Here is a 22,356-nt window from a genome sequence, read left to right on the forward strand (position 1 = left end):
GCCTTAGGCACTACGCTACCAGAGCTCCTTACCTTTTACCTTATTAATCCTTAATTAGGAGCTCTGGTAGCGTAGTGCCTAAGGTACTTGACTGCTAACCAGAAGGCTGGTGGTTCAAACCCACCAGCCACTCCTCTGAAGGAAGGTTGGGCAATTTATTTCCATAGTGATGCCACCTCAGAAACCCAAGGATGGGTCGACTATGAGTCGGGTCCAACTCGACATCACATAACAACAACAACAACAATATTAATCAGGATTATTTCAATGTTATGTACAAAGACTTATTTTATTAATGGAAAATATAACTTGTAACGCTATGGGGCAGTTCTACTCTGCCTTATAGTTGGGCATCCTTACCTATTTGGATATAACCTACACATAATTTCTGGAAAATTCATATTGAGAAGAACCACTAGATGGCAGTAGCAGAAAGAGTTCCAGCTATTGCACAAACCTCTTTCATCAAAACGAGGCTAATTTAATGTACATGTGAAATTTAAGACTTAACATTTGGCTATTTATAAAATATAATGAGGTTTGATAAAAGGATGAAAATATTAATCATTAGAAACTCAGGAAATAACTAATTAATATTTATAAAGAACAGCTTGCAACATAAAGATGGGGAGGGAAGATGATTAGAAGACAAACTAGATAAAAACTGAAAAACATAATTATCTGGATACTTTCTCTGTAGGTAATAAAACATCCTGATATTTGTCATATAAACACAAACTCTTCTGGCTAATAAAACTTATATCTCCTGTTTTCAGTGGAAAGCATGAGCTTTAGAGGCACTTAAAACAGGCAATGGAAGACACCTGGTACATAATAGATTGAAGTTTTAAGAGTGCCTTTAAGAAAGGCATAAAAGAAGATGGAGAGCCAGGAGCAGCAAAGAAACTTAAAAGAAAGGAAATATGTATGTATGGGGGAAATGAGAGAAACAATAAAATGGGAAGTTTTCAAGATTTCTTAAGTGAAAAAAAAAATTGAATTTTAATCTTGAAAGAGAAGGAATTTAAAATGGTGACAAATAATTATAACTACAGGACAGTATATTAAACTAATAATAAGGACAGATTAAAAATATCCACAGGGACCCTGCATTATGGTTTGAGCTAGAGAAAGTAAAGAATACCCGTCAAAGGTATGAAAGAAAAAAATATATTGTTTTTAATGAAAGTTTAGGGAGAAGAATACGTTCAAAGGCTTTAATACAGAGGTCTGCTCTGTGGTTAATGTTTTGGGGAATCACATTTGACACTTCATTACCCTGTAATACATGATAGCAGCTGGGAGAGTCTGCCTGTGGATATGATGTTAATGGAAAATGTACGTACATCTTTCAATAGCATTTCCTCATGGTATACTTTTTACAAAAATCCCTGGTGATGCAGTGGTTAAGTGCTAGGCTGCTTACTGAAAGACTAGGATTAAAATATAAGAGCCACTTTGTGGGAGAATGATGGGGCAGTCTGATTCTGTTAAGATTATTGTTGTAGTTGTTGGGTGCCACTGAGTCAGTCCTGACTTACAGAGACCCTATGTCTAGCAGAACAAAACACTGCCCAGTCCTGCGTCATCCCTACAATCATTGCTATATTTGGGCCCCTTGTTGCAGCCACTGTGTCTATCCATCTCACCGAGGTCTTCCTCTTTTCATTGATCCTCAATTTTACCAAGCATGAACTCCTTCTCCAGGTATTGGTTCTTCCTGATAACATGTCCAAAGTACATGACATGAAATCTTCCCTTCTGACTTCTAAGGAGCATTCTGGCTGCCCCACTGCAAGAGTCAATTCCAACTCATAATGAGTCCCATAGGTTTTCCCTGACTGTAAATCTTTACCAAAGCAGACTGCCTCATCTTTCTCCCACAGCGCAGCTGGTGGGTTTGAACTGCCAACCATTTGCATAGCAGCCCAGTGCCTTAACCACAGTGCCACCAGAATTCCATATTCTTCTGTCAGTGGTCTTCCCCAACACCATAATTCAAATGTATCAATTTTTCTTCAGCTTTCCTTATTCATTGTTCAGTTTTTTCATGCATATGAGGCCATTGAAGATACCATGGTTTGAGTCAGACACACCTTAGCCCTCAAGGTGGCATCTTTGCTATTTAACACATTAAGTCTTTTGCAGTGGATTTACCCAATGCAATACATTATTTAATTTCTTGACTGCTGCTTCCAAGGTAGCATAGTGCCTAAAGCATTTGACTACTAACCAGAAGGCTGGCAGTTCAAACCCACCAGCCACTCCTTGGAAGGAAGGTTGGGCAATCTACTTCCATAGTGATACTGCCTTGGAAACCCAAGTAAGGTTGCTATGAGTCAGCTACAACTTGAGGGCAGTGTGTGCGTGTGCATGCTTTCATGGTGTTGATTGTGGATCTAAGTAAAATGAAATCCTTGACTTCAATCTTTTCTCCATTGATCATGGTGTTGCTTATTGGTCCAGTTGTGAGAATTTTTGTTTTCTTTATTTTGAGGTGTAATCCGTACTGAAGGCTTTGACCTTCATCAGTAAGTGCTTCAAATCCTTTTCACTTTTAGCAAGCACGTTTGTGTCATCTGCATATCACAGATTGCTAACAAGTCTTCCTTCAATCTTGAAGCCATGTTCTTCTTCATACAGTCCAGATTCTTGGATTATTTGCTCAGCATACTAGTTGAATATTTATGGTGAAAGGGTACAAACCAGACACATACCATTCCTGATTTTAAACTATAGAGCATCCCTCTGCTCTGTTTGAATGGCTGCCTCTTAGTTTATGTACAGGTTCCTCAAGACCACAGTTAAATGTTCTGGATGTCACACTCTTCACAATATTATCCATAATTTGTTATGATCCACACGATCCAATGTCTTTGCATAGTCATTAAGACACAGATAATTATCATTCTGGTATTCTCTGCTTTCACCCACCATCTATCTGACATCAGTAATGATATCCCTCATTCCATGTCCTCTTCTGAATCTGGCTTAAATTTCTGGCGGTATCTGTCAATCAATGTACTGCTGCAACTGTTTTTGAATTATCTCCAGCAAAATTTTACTTGTGTGTGATATTAATGATATTGTTTAATATTCCCTTCATTCTTTTGGATAACCTTTCTTTGGAATGGGTGCAAATATGGATCTCTGCTAGTCAGTTGGCCAGTAGCTTTCTTCCAAATTTCTTGTCATAGATAAGTGAGCACTTCCAGTGTTGCATCCATTTGTTGAAACATCGCAATTGATATTTCATCAACTCCTGGAGGCTTGTTTTTCACCAATGCCTTTAGGGTACAGTGACCTATGCATTCTTTCCACCTTCTTTTGATGCTTCCTGTATCATTCAATATCTTGCCTGTTGAACTCATCAATATTGAAACTTGAGGCTTGAATTTTGAATTCAGTTTTTTTCAGCTAGAGAAATCCCAAGTGTTTTCTTCCCTTTTGGTTTCCTAATTCCAGATTTTTGCACATTTCTTTTTTTAAAATTGTGATTTGGGTGAATGTTTACAGTTTGCACCTTTCTTTATAACAATTTGCCTTCTGGTTCTATCTTCAAAATCTTCTGCTCAGCTCTTTTATTTAATTATTTCTTCAATTTGCTTTAGCTATTCTATTTTCTAGGGCAAGGTTCAGAATCCTCTCTGATATCCATTTTGGTATTTTCTTTCTTTTTAAAATTCTTTTGCTTTCTTCATGTATGATGTTCTTGATGTCATCCCACAACTCATCTGGTCTTCGGTCATTAGTGTTCAATGTGTCCAATTTATTCTTGAGTTGATCTATACATTTTGATGGGATATACTCAAGCCTGTATTTTGGCTCTTGTGGACATATTCTAATTATTTCAGCTTTATGAGTTGGATCCAACTCCACAGCAGTGAGTTCAGTTTTGGTTTTCAGTTTCAACTTGAACTTGCATTTGAGCAATTGATAGTTTGTTCCACAGCCAGTGTCTGGTCTTGTTCTGACTGATGATATTGAGCTTTTCCATCATTTTTTTCCACAGAGGTAGTTGATTTGATTCCTGTATTTCATCTGGTGAGGTCCACACATATAATTGCTGTTTATGTTGTTAAAAAAAATTTACAATAATAAGTTATTGGTCTTGCAAAATTCTAATATGCGATCTCTGGCATTTTTTTTTTTTTTTTTTATCACCAATACCGTATTTTCCAACTATTTATCCTTCTTTTTTTGTTTCCAACTTTGGTATTCCAATCCAATCCAATCCAAGTAATTATCAGTTCATCTTGATTGGATGTTTGATCAATTTCAGATAGCAGAAGTTGGTAAAAATCTTTTAATTTCTTCATCTTTGGCATTAGTGGTTGGTGCATAAATTTGAATAATACTGGTATTAATTGGTCTTCCTTCTATGAATATGGTTATTATCCTATCATTGACAGCCTTGTACTTCAGGATAGATCTTGAAATTTTCTTTTTTGACAATTAATGTGACCCCATTAATCTTCAATTAGTCATTCCCAGCACATTAGACTATATGATTGTCCAAGTCATGACTAATGCCTAAGATATTGGTCTTCAAGTCATCTATTTTTTTTCAATAACTTCCAATTTCCCTAGATTCATTTTTCATACATTCCACATTCTGATTACTAATGATGCTTGCAGCTGTTTCTTCTCATTTTAAGTCATTCCACATCAACAAATGAAGGTCCCCTAAGCTTTAGTCTATCTGCATAATTAAGGTCAACTGTACCTTCAGGAAGAAGCTCTTTCTCAGTCATGTTTTGAATGACTTCCAACTTGAGGGCTCTTCTTTTGGCATGTATCAGGTAACTTTCTCCTGCTATTCATAAGGTTTTCATTGGCCGATTTTTTTTTTTTTTTTTCAAAAGTAGATCCCTAGGTCCTTCTCTCTAGTCTGTCTTCTTTTGGATGCTTTGCTGAAACCTGTCCACCTTTGGTGACCATACTGTTATTTGAAATACCAGTGCATAGCTTTCAACATCATAGCCACATGCAAGCCACCACAGTACTAAAACAGACAGAAGAGTGGTAGTTGTAAATATTACAACCTTGCAAACTATATGGGATAGTTCTACTCTGTCCAATAGGGTCACTATGAGTCAGAATTCACTCCATGGCAATGGGTTTGAGTGTTGTGAGTTATATCCTTCACATTCTTTTTTTTCCCTCTGAACATATGACAATTTCATTTCTTTTCTTGGCTTTATTCCCCTACTTGGGGGTGTCAATTTAAAAACTGCAGCTTCAACTAAACAAAACACACCACTTGGATTCTTCCACTACTCTTCCACTGCTCTTCCACTACTTATTAAGAAGTGTCTTAGTACTAAACACTTGATGTACTTGTGGCAATTCATCATTCAACACATCATAAAGTAAAATCTGAGTGACAGCAGGTCAGAAAATTAGGCTGTTATCCCAACCTCTGTCTAAATTTACTTAAAAAAATAGAATTAAATAGTTTGAAAGGCATTTCATCTTTACTATTCTTAACTTTTTTCTATGTCTTAAATTTTGGTTGGAAGCAATCATATTTTCCACATTTGTTTTCTCCCTATACTATTAAACATTTAACATTTTAGATTTATGAGTTTTGGACCAATGCTACTAAAATTACCATAAATTAAATTTCTAAGATATGAAATCAGTTTCCTGTGTTTGAAAGTTCTAAAAGCCTCCTATGATGTATGGGTGCATTCCTTTAGAAACTATGAAGTGAAATTGCTTACACTTTCACTTTCAATAGGTTAATACTATTTAATCCACCTTCCCTCTAGGCTACTTACAGAATACACCTCAGTGGCGCCAGCACTGTCTTGCTTATCTTAATTTAGGATTCTGAGTCTAAGCAATTTACATTTACCCAATAATGTATCAAAACTTCTCTACTAACTTATTGCCCAAGCTTGAATTACATGAGTTACATGTGTGAAGCTGCTTATTATCGAGCAGACAAGGGGGGAAAAAAGGAGTCATCTAAATTATTGGCCCCACTTAACTTCTTAAAACTTTTAAAGCAGAATTAAAAAGTATCATTTAAATGGACTCAACTGTTTTTTAAAGCCTCCTTTGAAGAAGGTTAATGTAATTAATAAGGTACCAACATGCCATTTCAATACATGGGGAAAATGATATATAGAGAGGAAAAACAGTTATATTCTGTACCTGTGCAGAACAGCCTGTAGAAGTTCAACACCAAATACCAGACATCAAGATTTTAAGGCTCTGGGTCAAGGTTACTTAGTAAGGTCAGCGTCTCCATTGTCATCACCATCCTATTTTAACTACATAAAATCTGTGGGCCACCACACACCATATGCTTTAACAGAATATGAAAATGATCTCTGATTTTTAAAAGGTAAAATGGAGTAAAACAGGAGATGAAGAGAGTGGAAGAACCAGAACATTCTGTTATTCAGGACAAATAGCAGTGAAAGACCAAGTTGGCTTTTTGTTTGTTTGGTGGATTGTTTTGTAGTTTGAGAGAGATGATCTCACCTTCAGGGACATTACAATTAAACAGACTCAAATGAAGAGACCCTTAAAATCATAATCCTATCCTGGTCATAATCCAGAAGGAAGGAAGAACATTGCAGTACCTACAAAAATGTGGAAACTCTCTCTCAAAAGGAAGACTCCCTACCTCCAACTTCTGCTAGGAAGGTGGTCTTAAAAATTATGGATTGGCAGGGTCTATGTCTACTTTCCAATAGTGTAGTTTAAAGAAACATGGAGAAAATTTGGGAGAAATTAGGAGGTTAGAAATTTAGGACCAGGAGAATAGGTTAAGATTTTTATTAACTTTTATTTGTTGCTGCTATTGGTCAGGACCACTGTGGTTGAATTTTTTTTTTTTTTTTCCCTTAAGTGGTAGGAAAGGGGTGGGGAGACTGAAGGTTTGTGAAAGTCACCAGCTACTAAGAAGGTCATTTGATTTAAAAGAGGATGGAGGAGGGAGGAAAGGAAAGGGGAAAAGAGCTGAAGAGGGAGGGTGTGAAAAAGAGGCTGCCTGGAGAGAAGAGGTGGGGCCCTCCTGACAGCCTGGAAGTCAAGAATTCCAGTTACCAGGACTTCACACTCTGCAGCTACTTTTAGGCCTCCCTGAGGGTTACTACAACTTAGAATTGACACAGTGGGTTGAGTTGGGTTTGCCTGAAGCTCTCAGTCCTGTGTCTTCTGGGCAATTGCTTGGCAATTCTCCTCATAAATACCAGTAGAGGATGCAATGCTGTAGTGGATTAGAGGTTTACCTCCCAGGCTATTTCCTCAACCTCTGAAGAACTTGTAATTGAAGTAGAAAAATAATAACACATTAAACTTTTTATATGGTTTTACAACTTGAAAAGACAAAAATTATGACATTTGAAAATTCACGGAATCTTGCTTTTAGTTAATGAGCTGAATCTAATCTGTGATTGCAAATGAGATGCACAGAAATGTAATCTGAGGATGTCATTGCACAAATGCAAATATGTTTTCCATGTAATCCCCAACCAAGATGAAACATGGGCTCAATATGTAAATATTTACTACAAAGAATATTCAGAAAATTCATTTTGGTAATTGGGCATAGCATTTTCCCCATTCTGCTGTAAGAGTCTTGGTTGAAACAATTATAGTTACATGACTTGAGTTACATCACTATGATTTTAAGTAGAGGTCAGTTATATTGTTTCTATGTCAAAGTTATTTAGTAATACTAGTAATTTAAAGTGACAGGTAAAGAAGTAGACATCATATTTACCAAGCAGCCACAGGCCCAGGAGCCTCTAAAAGAACCAGAAAAGGCAGCCTCCCCACTCTACAACAGGATGACACAATTCTGTGTTGGAAGACACAACTGAGTACAGTTGCATTACGACCCTGCTCACTCCTGGGCCAGGTACCTTTGTTCATGCCACAACCCTGTTTACTACTGCTGGCTACTATTAAGATGATATTTTATAAAATAAATTACTTAAATTACTGAGTTCTATATTTAGCAACTGTGCAAATAGTTTCTCAGCAAGCCATTCCAGTCCCTGAGAAAGGTGTAGGTTGAGAGTTATAAAACTGAAGTCTGCATAAAGGTCCAGACTGTATCTTGTTCGCCTTGTTATCCTCATTATCTGGTTGAGTGGCATAGTAAGTAAGATACACATTTATTGATTATTTGGATAAATAAATGATAAATAAGTAAGACGAAGCATGGGTTTAAGTTTCAAACTTGGTAATTTGGCTAAATCTTTGAGCCCTGTATTTCTGAGTGAATAATTCTAATTTCATCATAGGATTGCTGTGAAAATTTAAATGAGCATATGGTACGGAAGCATTTTCTCTAAATGAAAGACATTCAAGCATTCAAACATATAGAAAATAACATGTTATTACAATTAGTATTTAAATTGTCAGTCTATTCACTTCTTAGCAGAATTTTTAGATGCTAGATCTTTTGGTCTTTATATCTTAATTCATTGTATAACTTACATAATCTATAACAAAACAATCTTTGTTTTTTGTTGCTCTTTCAAAATAATAGGAGTAGTAAGAAATGCTTTTTTTTTTCCAGAAATGTTCAAAGTGAATCTAAGAGCTATTAGCCCCATTTTAAGAAAAATGAGAAGAGAGAGTTTTGTATATAGCATAACCAGTTCTATCATAAAAGTGTTCAACATAGAATGGGGAGATAATTCAATATGAAGACTGGTACTGATTCTTCCTCAGGAAACAAGAAAGTTGTGAGTGATTTCTAACAGTAGATGGACTCTTCCTATCTCCAAAATTAACGTGGAATTGCCATGAACTTGGTGTGGTTTTAATATATGAGTTTAAGGAATCTACCAATAAGCACATGAATCAGTTCTACTCAATCTGTTGTTGTTGTTGTTATGTGCCATCCAGTTGGCCCTGACTCATAGCGATCCCTCCTTGGGTTTCCAAGGCAGTATCACTATGGAAAAAGATTGCCCAGCCTTCCTTATGAGGAGCAAGGAGTGACTGGTGGATGGAACCACCAGGCTTCTGGTTAGCAGTCAAGTGCCTTAGGCACTACACTACCAGAGCTCCCTCTACTCAATCTATTAGATGTAAATGATAGGACTGAAAATACATGAAAACTTAAGTTACTGTCTATAGATTGATCTGTTCAAAACCTCCTCCATGGCTAACACTTTGCATATATGCAAAATACTGCCTCATAAAAATATGAGAAATAAATAGAATTTTAATAGGAAATAATCTATCTCATGACATTATGGAATAAATTATCCCAACATAAAAGTTTGAAAAACCAATAATTGATCTGAAGGTCTTTATTTTGCTACACTTAGAAATCTTTGTCTTGTATTATGGTTATGTACATTTTTGTAGAGCTTATTGAGAGTAAACCCATTGCTTTCAAGTTGATTCTAACTCATAGCAACCCTATAGGACCAAGTAGAACTGCCCCATAGGGTTTCCAAGGCTGTAAATCTTTATGAAAGCAGACATCTTTCTCCCATGGAACAGCTGGAGGATTCGAACTATCAAATTTTTTATTATCAGCCAAGTGCTGAGAATAGGAACTGGGTATTATTTATCATATTTAAAGTATTTGTTCAGCATAGAAGGGCCAGATAATTCAAATATTCAGGCAAATTCTCATTTTTTCACAAAAGACAAAAAAGCTTCTCTCTCTTCTGATGCCGAGGCCAAGTCCTTGCTAGGGGTGATTCAATATATATATATATAAATGAAGTTGCTGCTCACCCAATTGAAGGCTTAAAACTACTTTTATTTTTGCTCTAGTTGATATTTGCTTTATTGATACATATCATACAATTCACTCATTTAAAAAGTACAATTCAATGATTTTCAGTATATTCACAGTTTTGAAACCATCACCACAACTTTAGAACATTTTTATGACCCAGAAAAGGAAACTTTCTACCATGTACCCATTAGCCATCACCTCCAGTCATAGGCAAACAGTAATAATCTATTTAAAGATGGGACTAATAGCTACCTCTCAGAAATGCCTATTCTGTACATTTCATATAAACAGACTAATCTAACATGTCATTAAAACTTACTTTTGAGGTAATACCAAAAATACAGCTCTAAACACAAGTTATCTTTTTGTCATTTTTGTTTGATATGCCACATCATTTTGCAACTTTTTTTTCCATCCATTTTTCTTTCAAAAGCACTTCTTAAAAAAAGAATAAGATCTAGTTTCATTTTCAGGAGTATTTAAATATTTTAGATACAAACATTGCTCTTCTAATTTTAAACTTAAAAGATGGAAAAATTCCTTGCATTATTATGATTTTAACTTATGAACATATAAAAGGTCGAGTGGATACTTAGGATCTTCAGATTTAGCATTCCCTTTAATTCTTTCACTGTTGCATCAATGTTTGTCAGTTCATTGTGGTGTAGCTTGAGAATATGCAAAGAACGTAAATTGTGCAAGCCTACAAAAAGTAAAACAAGCATTTTAACAGGATTTTAAACATTTTTAATGCTAACTAAACAATTAACAAAAGTAAAGAATACATTACAGCTACTTAAAGGAGTAATGATTCTCTATAATATCTTGAACTATCATTAAGATCACAGTAAAGCATAAGACTTCAAATAACCTACTGCAACAGGTTACGTGGGAATATAGACTCCATTTCTTTCCACTTATGCTTTTTGCTAGCTTTTCTGAAGCAATAATTTTGCTTGTTTGGGTTTGGGGATTATTTTCTTCTATTTGTTATTTGTTAGGGCAACATTACTTAGATTTATAATGTGAATTGAGAGAGTAATTACTCATCCAACTAAGTATTTTTCTCCAGATTGTTAAAATAAGTATCTTCTTTGCACAAGTCAAATTGTCATATTATTTTTGTTGATTCTAAAATATACATTTCCCACATTTTTAACAAAAATAAAAGTGAAATATTCTTGTGTGATAGTTATGTCATAGTTTAAGAGAGATTTCTTAGTGGTGCACAAAACTATGGTGGCCCTTACAATTTATGACATACTGATTATATGGCATATGATATTATACTTCTTTATGTTTACTGATCATGGTATGTTGTATATTTTTATAGCTGGTGTCATAGATTGAATTGTGTTCCACCAAAATGTATGTCAACTTGGCTGGGTCATGATTCTCAATATTGTATAATTGTCTTCCTTTTTATGATCTGTATAATGATCTTCCATTTTATGATGTGTTGTAAATCCTAACCTCTGTATATTAATGACGTGGGATCAGGAGGGCTTATCTTGAGTCACATATAAGAGAGTATGATTTAGGTCACACCCTTACTCAAGTCACACCCTTACTTAAGTAACATCCTTACTTATGTTTCAACCTTGCTTGAGTCACGCCTTTTATCTTACAAGAGATAAAAGGAGAGGGACTTCACTACTACCAGGAAAGAAGAGCCAGGAGTGGAGTGCATGCTTTGAATCTGGGGTCCCTGCACTGAGAAACTCCTAGACCCAGGGAGCTCTCCAAGGAACACCAGGCCCACAGATGTTGAAAGGAGACAAGGCCCTTCCCCTACAGATGATGCTCTAAATTTGGACTTCTAGCCTCCTAAACTGTGAGAAAATAAATTTCTTTTTGTTAAAGCCATCCACTTGTGAAATTTCTGTTATAGCAACACTAGAGAACTAAGACACCTGGCTTGAAATTGTCAGCTTAGAGATTGTTGTTCACATAAAATTTACTCAGGGTGGGAACTGTAATTTACCTGGCAAACATTACAGCTAGTGAAAACTTGCAAAACTATTTATTTAGATGTTATACTTATTAATGCTCCCAAATAGTGTTAAAATATGATCCCAAAATATCTAGTCTGTCTCCAACTGTACAATGTTGTTTTGTTGTTTTTATGTGCCATTGAGTCGGCCCTGACTCATAGCGATCCCCCCTTGGGTTGCCGAGGCAGTATCACTACGGAAGTAGATTGCCCAAACTTCCTTCTAAGGAGTGGCTGGTGGGTTTGAAACGCCAACCTTCTGGTTAGCAGTCAAGTGCCTTAGGCACTATGTTAAATGGCAAAAATCCTATATTTAAAAAATTTCCATTTTGAATAAGACATATGACAGTAGTGAATTACAACTATAACGTAACAGCACATTTTAGAACAAAATTCAAACAATAACATTACAAATAAATATTCCATCACACATTTTCAACAGAAATGTTTGAACAGATTTTTGTATGTCATTAGCAATATCACAGTTAAAAGTTGTTATTGCATTGAAAAGTTATCAACTGAAAGAAGATTTAAGACATACCTGCTATCTCAAATATTGCATTGTTGTTTAGATATAATTCTGTCAGACAATAGTTTCTAGTTAGAAATGCTATCCCATGGAGCTGAAAACGAGAAAGAAAAACATGATTTCTAAAATAATTTATAAATATGTACGTGTGTGTATATGTATACGCACACATATATATTTTTGTAATGAAAAAATAGAAGTTTGATTTTTGCTGCTATAATTAATTATTTTTGACCTTTTGGTCTGCGCTATAAATTTATAACTAGACTCTTCTTCAATCCAATGTGATGAAAAGGATATTTTTGGCTACCTTAAAAAAAACTCTTACTATATGTTGGCCCAACACCCTTGTATGTTTTTCAAAGCTGCTCTAATCTAACTTAGGCCTTTCACTCTAACACTATTCTCCCCAATTCTGCTCTATATGTTCTTCATGGATCTGGCTCCAGATATCATCAAAATGCTATCAAATATTATTAAGCTCCTATTATTTGTGAACCACTTCTTATCTGTCAGTTTGCTCTACTGTGGTAGCTTGTGTGTTGCTGTGATTCTGGAAGGTATACCATCAGTATTTCCAATACTAGCTGGGTCACCCATGGTGGACAGGTTTCAGCATAGCTTCCAGACTAAGACAGACTAGAAAGAAGGACCTGGTAATGTATTTCTAAAAAACTGGCCAGTGAAAACCTTATAAGCAGTATAATATAGCATTGGTATAGTGTTGGAAATATGCAAGTTCAAGGTGAAGCTGAGGAAAACTAAAACAAGTCCACAAGAACCAAAGCACACTTTCACTATGTCCCACCCAAATCATCTCAAAAATAGATTTGACACATCAAACTTTACTGACTGAAGCCAGATGAGTTGTGGGAGGAAATCAAGGACATCATACATGAAGAAAACAAAAGGCATTAAAAAGAAAGGAAAGACCAAAATGGATGTCAAAAGAGACCCTTAAACTTGTTCTTGAATGTAAAGTAGCTAAACTGAATGACGACATAGAAGACTGAACAGATTTCAAAGGGTGGCTTGAGAAGACAAAGTATAATGAAATGTGCAAAGAAACGTGGAGTTAGAAAACCAAAAGGGAAAAACACACTTGGCATTTCTCAAGCTGAAAGAACTGAAGAGAAAAAATCATCTTGAATTGTAATACTGAAGGAAAAAAACAAAAACAAACAAACAAAAAACCACTGCCCTTGAGTTGATTCCAACTCATAGCAACCCTCATTGGGTTTCCAAGGCAGTAAGTCTTTACAGAAGTAGATTGCTCAGTCTTCCTTCCATGGAGTGGCTGTTGGGTTTGAACCACCAACCTTCTGGTTAGTAGTCAGATGCCTTAGGCACTGTTCTACTGATATTAGGGGCAAAGTATGAACGACTCAGGAGGCATCAAGGGAAGATGGAAGGAATACACAGAATCACTGTACCAAAAAGAATTGATTGATGTTCAACCATTTCAGGAGGTAGCATATGATCAAGAGTAGATGGTATTGAAGGAAGAAGTCCAAGCTGCATAGAAGGAATTGGAGAAAAAACAAGGCTATGGGAATTGATGTAATATCAATTAGGATGTTTCAAGAAACAGATGCAACACCGAAAGTACTCACTCATCTGGTCAACCAACTGGAAGACATCCATTTTGTGCCTATTCCAAAGAAAAGTGATCTAACAGAATGCAGAAATTGTCAAATAATTACATTAGTATACATGGAAGTAAAGTTTTTCTAAAGATTATTCAAAATGGTTGCAGTACATTAACAGGGATCTGAAAGAAATTCAAGTCAGATCCAGATGAGGATGGAGAATGAAGGATATCATTGCTGATGCCAGATGGATCATGGCTGAAAGCAGAAAATATCAGAACAATATTATAAATACCTGTGTTTTATTGACTATGCAAAGGCATTTGACTGTGTGGATCATAATAAATTATGGATAACATTGCAAAGAATGAGAATTCCAGAACACTTAATGATGCTCATGAGAAACCTATATATAGACCAAGAGGCAGTCATTCAGAAAGAATGAAGGGATATTGCTTGGGTTAAAATCACTAAAGGTGTGCACCAAGATTGTATCCTTTCACCATACTTATTCAGTTTTGATGATGAGCAAATAATCCAAGAACGTGGACTCTATGAAGAAGAATGCAACATTAGGATAGGAGGAAACTTCACTAATAACCTGAGTTATGCAGATGACACAGTCTTGTTTGCTGTAAGTGAAGAGGACTTGAAGGATTTACAGATGAAAATCAAAGACTACATCCTTCAGTACAGCTTATGCCTCAACATAAAGAAGGTAAAAATCTTCACAACCAGACCAATAAGCAACATCATGATTAATGGGGAAAAGTTGAAATTGTCAAGGATTTAATTTTATTTGGATGCACAATCAACGCTCATGGAAGCAGCAGTCAAGAAATAAAACAACGTATTAATCTGCTGCAAAAGACCTCTTTGAAGTTGCGGTGTAGTAAGCTACCTGGTATAGCTTTTCTAGCCATAAGTCTTTTGTAAACTCTGTGGTGGAATTTGCTGTGAGCAACTGAGGAGCTCCCGATTGTAAAAGTTATCCACCTGGGTTATTTCTGTTGGGCACAACACAAAGCAATGTTCTGGGAGGTTCCTGCTCTCTCTCAGGTGCTTAGAATTCTGATGTTATGATTCGTTAGTTTGGCCACTCTACCAAGCTCAAAAGGAGGCCTCCTAGAGGCAGAAGAAGTCTCTCTCTGACTGCTGGTTGAGGAAGATGTGCTGCTGAAAGAGATACACGCTCCTGAAAGACACATGCTGCTGGGAAAGAGACGTAAGAGACACGCATTTCTGAGTGAGACACCAAGGGACACGCACTGTTGGGAGAGAGACTGTGGGCTGGGAGAGAGACTGAGCATTTTTTCTGAACTCAAATTGTAGCCTGGTTCTTCCCTAATAAACCCCCATAATCTGTGAGTTCTGTGTGGCCACTGCAGCAAATTATCAAACCCAGGAGAGAGGTGGTGGGTGCTTTGGGAGGAAGGGTTGGTGAAGGGGCTGGAGGGAGGCGGCATGTCTGGCCTTGCAGGAATAGGCCTTGGGCTATTGATGGTGATTCTGTCTTCCTCTTGTGGGGTTAGAGGAGGTCAGGAGATATGGCCTCCTTGCCCTTTTGGCAGAAGTGTTCAAAAGCAAAAAGATGTCACTTTGAGGATTTAGGTGCTCCTGATCCATGCCATAGTGTACTCAATCACTCCACATGCACATGAAAGCTGGATGATAAATAAGGAAGAATGAAGAAGAATTGATGCAGTTGAATTACAGTGTTGGTGAAAAATAGTGAATGAACTGTGGATTGCGAGAAGAATGAACAAATCTCGTGCAAGAAGTATAGCCACTCAAGGCACAAGGCACAAGATAATACTATTATCTTACATGCTCACTTTTTTTTAACATGGCCTTTCCTGACAAGCTTCAAGCTTATGAACCTCCAACACTTACCTTGATTAGTACAATTAGTCACTTGACTATGAGAGTTTTGTGTCTTCTTTAGGGAAAGAAACCCTATTTTTTCAATATCTTGTCTTTTCCACCTCCCCACTTTCCTAACAATATGGTGGAGTTGCATCTTACTCTTAAGGTTAGATTCTAAATTCAGTGCAAATGAAAGGGAAATCATTAAAAGTATTCTTGAAAATTTCTCAAATGAAGCATTAAGTATTAAACATGTGGTATAAGGTATTGAAATATAGACAGTATCTCAAAATGTTTCTGTTAACCTACAAAAAAATAACCCATTTTAAAAAAATATTGACTCTATAACCTTAACATAAATTAAGAGGCTTGTTTGAGTTAGGATGAAACATGGGAGTCACGGTGAAGCAGAAAGTAGGTTTTTAGAGAGTAATTAATTATAATAATGATAACTTTCTAATGAATACAGGATATAGCTGGGAGAAGCAACTTCATGAAATAGTTCTTGATCAAGTATTTTTTTACCTTAAGAAAATTTTATTAATTTTTTTACACTTACAGACTAAAACATATTTAATATTTTATATTTATAAAATATAGACTGGTTTTTTTTTTTTTTTTTTTTTCCCCTCTCCCAACGTGTCTGGCTGTCTCTGAGGGATTATTCCAAGTCTGTCTTCTGTTGCTTTTATAATGATGGTGGTTATTTTGTATCTCTAGTATCTGTACAAGATTATCCTCAGCTGAATCTATCATTGGTCTAGAGTATATTCCTGTTCACCAACCCCATCTGATCTTCTCAGTTGTCTATGCATTTATCTGTATATATACTCTTGATTATAATTTAGTTTTATATGTTTATTAAAGCTTATCACAAGAACTATTGTTACCAGTTAAATAAAACTATTTGGTGTTTCATTAATACATTTCAGACAACTTATGTGACTTTGTAAGCATTCTTCTTACATCTCAGGAAAACTATTTTAGATTTGTTTTCAAATTATAAAACTTGTTTCTTCGTGAACTTTCTTAAATTTTTAAATATTTGCAACACTCACAAATTATGAAACTATCAAAGGTACCTGTGCTGTTCATCATATGTTTTCAGATTCATTTCCACCAAATTAAGTCAATGCTCATGCAGGAGAACCACCAATAATTTCACCACAGTTCTTGTTAAGTCATGAATGGAGCCATGTTTTCCATAGGCAGAAGGAACCGTTCAAGGCAGGAAGGTGGGTCACAGTTGGCTTCACATCCCTTTACACTTTCCCTACCTGTCTTTTGGCATCAACTCACTACCTTACAGTCTTCCTCTCATCACTCCCTGCTCTAATAATAGCCACATCTGACATCAGCATAGGAAAAGAACACTAATGGAAACCATGACTTTTTCTTTTCTCTTTTCCCGGTTGCCTGCCAACTACACATCAACTGAATATTACTAATTAGCTGAGCCTTTACATTCTCTCACATTACTCATTAATACAGGAAGAATATTAAAATAAACCACACAGTTTCATCTTGATTTTAAAATCATTGTTTTCTCAAGAGCATTAACATCCTTGGACCATAATTATACTGGGAAAAGATTGTATTATTTGTTGGGGTGGGAAGATAGGATAGCAAGAGACAAAGTCATATTATGGGAGCCTTGGTAGCTATTGAAAGATTCTGTGCAGAAGTATATTATTTAAAAATAAAATGGCAGGGCAGAAATAGATTAGAGGTGGTAGCAAGCGTAATGGCAGGACATGAATAAGGAAGGTGTTGGACTGATTTAAGAGAATATTATGGTGGCCAGAGTAGAGTGATGACAGTGGGAAAAGAGTGAAGTGGAGGGAATTGAAAGGCAATTCTAAGGTAGAATTTACAGAGTTAACAGACAAATTGCAATAAAACAAGTTGTTGAAGTCAAGATCTAGCAATAGAAATTGGAAGATATGCTGATTGTCTTGATATTTAAGCCATTATTAAAGTAAAATTTTATTGTACTTACGTATTTATAAAAAAATACACACTATTGATTGTAAGGATTGCCCTCAAACCAAAACCAAACTCACTGTCATCAAGTCGACTCTGACTCATAGTTACTCTTATTGGGTTCCCAGGGCAGTAAATCTTTATGGAAGTAGATTGCCCTATCTTCCTTCCATGGAGCAGCTGGTGGGTTTGACTTGTCAGTCTTCTGGTTAGCAGTCAAATGCCTTAGGCACTGTACCACCAGAACTCTTTAAGGATTACCCAAGGATAGATATTTAGTGTAACATTTTGCAAATCATATATCTCAAGACTTGACATATAGCAAGTGTCCAATAAATGATAGCTATTACTATTTAATATTATAACCACTTTTGTATAGTGCTAGGAACACTTAGATTTAATATAAAGCACCTATAGGTAACCATTAAGGTCCTATTGGGGGAAAATACATATTTCTGCATAAGATTAAAATTAAGGAGGTGCAGTCCAAAAGATTAACATACTCAGCAGCTAGCCAAAAGGTTGGAGGTTTGAATCCAGGGAGAGAGGTGCCTCAGGAAAAAGGTATGGCTATCTATTTCCAAAAAAATCAGCCACTGAAAAATCCTATGGAGCACAGTTCTATTCTGACACACATGGGATCAGCATGAGTTACGATCAGTTCAATGGCAGGGTGTGCCAACCTTGGCACAATTGACATTTCGGACCACATAATTCTTTGCTGGAGTGGGAGGGAGCTGTCCTGTATGTTGGAGGATGTTTTGCAACATCCTTGGTCTCTATCCACTAGATGTTCATAGAAAACTCCCCCAAGTCATGACAACCCAAAATGTCTCCTGTTGCTGTTGTCTCTAGATATTGCCAAAAATCATCTGGTGGCAAAATTGTCTCCATTATAGACAAGAAAACAGTCATATTTATTAAATGCTTTTTTTGAGCCAGTCACTGAGTTAGATGTTTTCACACGCATTATCTAATATAAGCCTTACAACAGCCCCATGCTATTTATTTTATCCTTACTCTGTTGTTATTGTTGTTAGTCTCAGTTGAGCTGGTTCCAACTCATAGCAATCTTATGTACAATCCTTATGAGTTAAGTACAGATTATCCCAATTTACTTATTCAGAAAGCAAGGCTTAGAGAAGTTAAGTAACTTTCTCAAGGTCCACAGATCATAAATAGCAGAGTGAAGATTAAAATTCAAACCAATGATTGGCATATATTAAATCATAATTTAATATATTAAATCACAATTGAACTCTAATTTTGGAAGACTTTCATACAAACCACTCAAAACATATTATTTTGAAAATATCTTTAAAAAATGATTTCATTAGATTGAATAATGGAAAATGTTTCATAAGTTAATATTTTTCTAGTATTTCAGCAATAACTCTAAGATTCCAAAAACATATGTAATATGTTAATATAAAATATTTGGCCTGAAATAGAAAAGAAATAAAATAAACTCTAGACACATTCAAATAATAATAATATTAATAATAATAATAATAATAATAATAATAATAGTAATAAACAGAATATAGTTTTACTACATGCCAGGTAATGTATTTAATCTTCAAGCAACCAGCACTGTAGGAACACTGTTATGAGGAAATCAAAGCACAGAAGTTAAGTAACTTGTCCAAGATTACTCAGTGAGTATATGGTGGAACAGAGGTTTAACCCAGGTTCTGGGGTTGCTGTTGAAAACCACTACATTTTACTAACATCCAGAGTAGGAAGCTGAACTATCAGACTCAGCTTCAGCCACTGAATTGACTTGCTCCATCCAGCTGATCTAAACTTGACTTCTCAGGTGATATTGATTCTTCTTACATTTACAGTCGCTCCCTACCTCCAAGACCAAAGTCATATTTAAGGTATGGCCATTATGAGACATGCCTTGGGCACCACTTAAAGGGGGGTACTACTGAACAATTTCTACTAACCATCACAGTTTCCATTGTAACCTCTGAGAGAGCATTCGGTAAGTTAAAACTAATACTTTCATATTTGAGAGCCTCCATGGGTCTAGGCAGGTTGTGTGATCATGCTCTGCTGAGTTTAGAAAGAGAAGAAACTGAAAAAAAATGACTGAGTACATCATAGATCAATTTTCATCACTGAAAATAGGAAAGGTGCAGTTGCAATTTTCATGTAGTGCCATAATGTGCTAAGTAAAAGATTAACAAGCTTGATTTGTACTTTTGAGTTGATATTATGGTGAAGTTATCTAAAAGATCGGTGTCAGATATTTGGACAAGGGAGCAATTTGGTGCTTGCCATAGGTGCTATTTTCTGTAGATATGCTTCTGTCCAAGGCATTGTTCTCTCATGCCTCTATCTCATAGGAAATGTTTGCACACCTATTAGCAGAAGGTGGACAAATGCATATGGTTACCAATCAATCCAAACTAATAGAACTATCTCAAACTAATGTTAAACTACATTGTATACAAACAAGTACACATGCTCTTGTTGCTTTCAACCCTGCTTTTCAGTATTCTTCTTCCTCTAGCTGGCACCCTCTACGTCCCTGACCATTCCATTATTTCCTTTTCCTTCCCACTCCATCCTCTTTCAATATACCCTAGAGTCCCATGTCCATAGGCTAATAGAGGTAGATTATATTGCTGATATTGTTGCTGATAAGGCTTAAAGATATTAGCCATCCCAGGAGTATTTCTTTTACATGAGAGGATTCTGATCAATGACTCAGATTGTTGACTCTCGGGCCCATTTGAAGGATATTTATGATCAAGGAAAATATCTAAGTGTTTCTCAAGTTATGCCTTATAACAACTCCCTAGGAAATCAGCTTGTAAAGTCAACTTTGGGGCCTATGTTTATTAAACCACAATTTTGTTGTTGTTGTTGTTATGTGCCATTGAGTCGGACCCTACTCATAGCGACCCCTCCTTGGGTTTCTGAGGCAGTATTACTATGAAACGAGATTGCCCAATCTTCATTCCAATGAGTGGCAGGTGGGTTTGAACCACCAGCCTTCTGGTTAGCAGTCAAGTGTTTAGGCACTACACTATCAGACTCCCCAAACCACAGTAGTATCATCAAATATAAAGGATGACTTTGAAAAGTTTGTGATATTGTGAAACAAGACCACAGAACTATAGTCTTGGATGTGAACTTAAAAATTAAATACACAAGCTTGTGCAGAAGAGAAAAATGACTTCTGGTTAAAGATTTAGATTATATACACATGCCTACTATTGCTCCATCCAAAATGTCATCTAAAATGACAGTAATAAAATTGTTTTAAAATATGTATATCCATAAGAACAGAGAGAACAGGAAATTAGTTAACAGTAATACAATTTTGGAAGCTGGAAAGCATATGGTCAAGTGGTAATAGAATTAACAGAAAAAAGAAAGCCAAATTCTAAAACCAGAAACCAACCTGATACATACCACAATATTTTTCAAAGACTCAATAACTGGAAGTGAGCATAAAAGGAAGAGGATTAAAAAAGAATTATTTCAAGTTATTTAAGAAGTAATCCCACTCCTAAATAAGGCCCTCATCATCCTATCTACCTGTTAACCAACTGAACCTTCTTTACCACATCAAAAGACTGAAGATATCTTCTTCGAGAATAAAAGGTAGAGTTCTTGAACAGTTAGACATCAGAGTTTCAGACAGAGGGTCCATACTGAAAATAAGAAGATTAAGGGAATGCAGTCACATGAATGTTGACAACTCTAAACTCTCTTTCCACAGCTTCGTACTGAGAATGATGATAGCCAGGTCTTTATCCAGTGGGCAGGAGATCTGGAAAGGCTTTTCTGAGGAAACTGATGAGTCCAACGGGAGACAATTAAAATATTAATATCAGGATTTCTCCAAAACCTGCCTTGCCAGATGTGTCTTGCCACAGTGAAGCTGACTGGAGATAAGCCACAAACACACATACTTCTGATGAACATTTTAGGCTATCCTCTTAAATATGAGAAGAAAGTCAAGGATATCTGAGGAAAAAAGTTCTGACATGAAAAATCCAAACTCAAAAACCAAACTCACTGCCATTGAGTCAGTTCTGACTCATTGTGTGACCTCCATTGGGTTTCCAAGACTGTAAATCTTTCATGGAAGGACACTGCCTCATATTTCTTCCACAGAGTGACTGGTGGGTTCGAACGACTGACCTTTTGGTTAGCAGCCAAATGTCTTAACCACTACACCACCAGAATTTCTTGACACAAGAAACAGAGACTTAAAAAAAAAAAAAAAAAGCAAGATCAATTTAGAGAAAACAGATACTATGCAAACAATAGCGGTAGCAGCAATAGCACCACTATCATTATTATGTTTGTAGACATTAGATAAGATCTTTTACACTTAAGATAAAAAAAAACGATAACATAAAAAATTAAGAGAAGAAAAAAAAGAGGTTTTGAAATTTAAAATCATTAGAGCAACATTAAAAACTTAATAGGAAATTTGGGAGGGAAAGTTAAAGAAATTTTTCAAAAAGTAGAGAAAAATGACAAAGAAACAGAAAATAAGAAGCCAGAAAATGTAGGAAAATTGTAGCATTAGTTCAGTAAAAGTTCCAGGAAAAGAGAACAGTGGACATGAAAGAGGTAAAAAATCTATAAAATACTTCAAGAAAACTCCCCCAAATGGAAAGAACTTTTTTTTTTTTTTTTT

General features: G+C 35.9%; 1 protein-coding gene across 1 annotated transcript in view; it reads right to left on the reverse strand.

Annotated features, from left to right (window-relative positions):
- The window catches only part of LRRC72 (leucine rich repeat containing 72), a gene marked incomplete at its 5' end in the record, with an annotated part of 39,537 nt that overhangs the window by 8,993 nt on the left and 8,188 nt on the right, over nucleotides 1–22,356 (reverse strand). Inside the window, 2 exons of the mRNA XM_007946648.2 lie at nucleotides 10,320–10,430; nucleotides 12,262–12,343. Of these exons, the coding sequence (XP_007944839.2) occupies nucleotides 10,320–10,430; nucleotides 12,262–12,343 (193 nt within the window). The remainder of the gene's footprint in view (nucleotides 1–10,319; nucleotides 10,431–12,261; nucleotides 12,344–22,356) is intronic.

This window comes from Orycteropus afer, unplaced genomic scaffold (genome assembly GCF_000298275.1).
Source record: "Orycteropus afer afer isolate SDZICR_OR568_19922 unplaced genomic scaffold, OryAfe1.0 scaffold00008, whole genome shotgun sequence".
Taxonomy (NCBI): Eukaryota; Metazoa; Chordata; class Mammalia; order Tubulidentata; family Orycteropodidae; genus Orycteropus; species Orycteropus afer.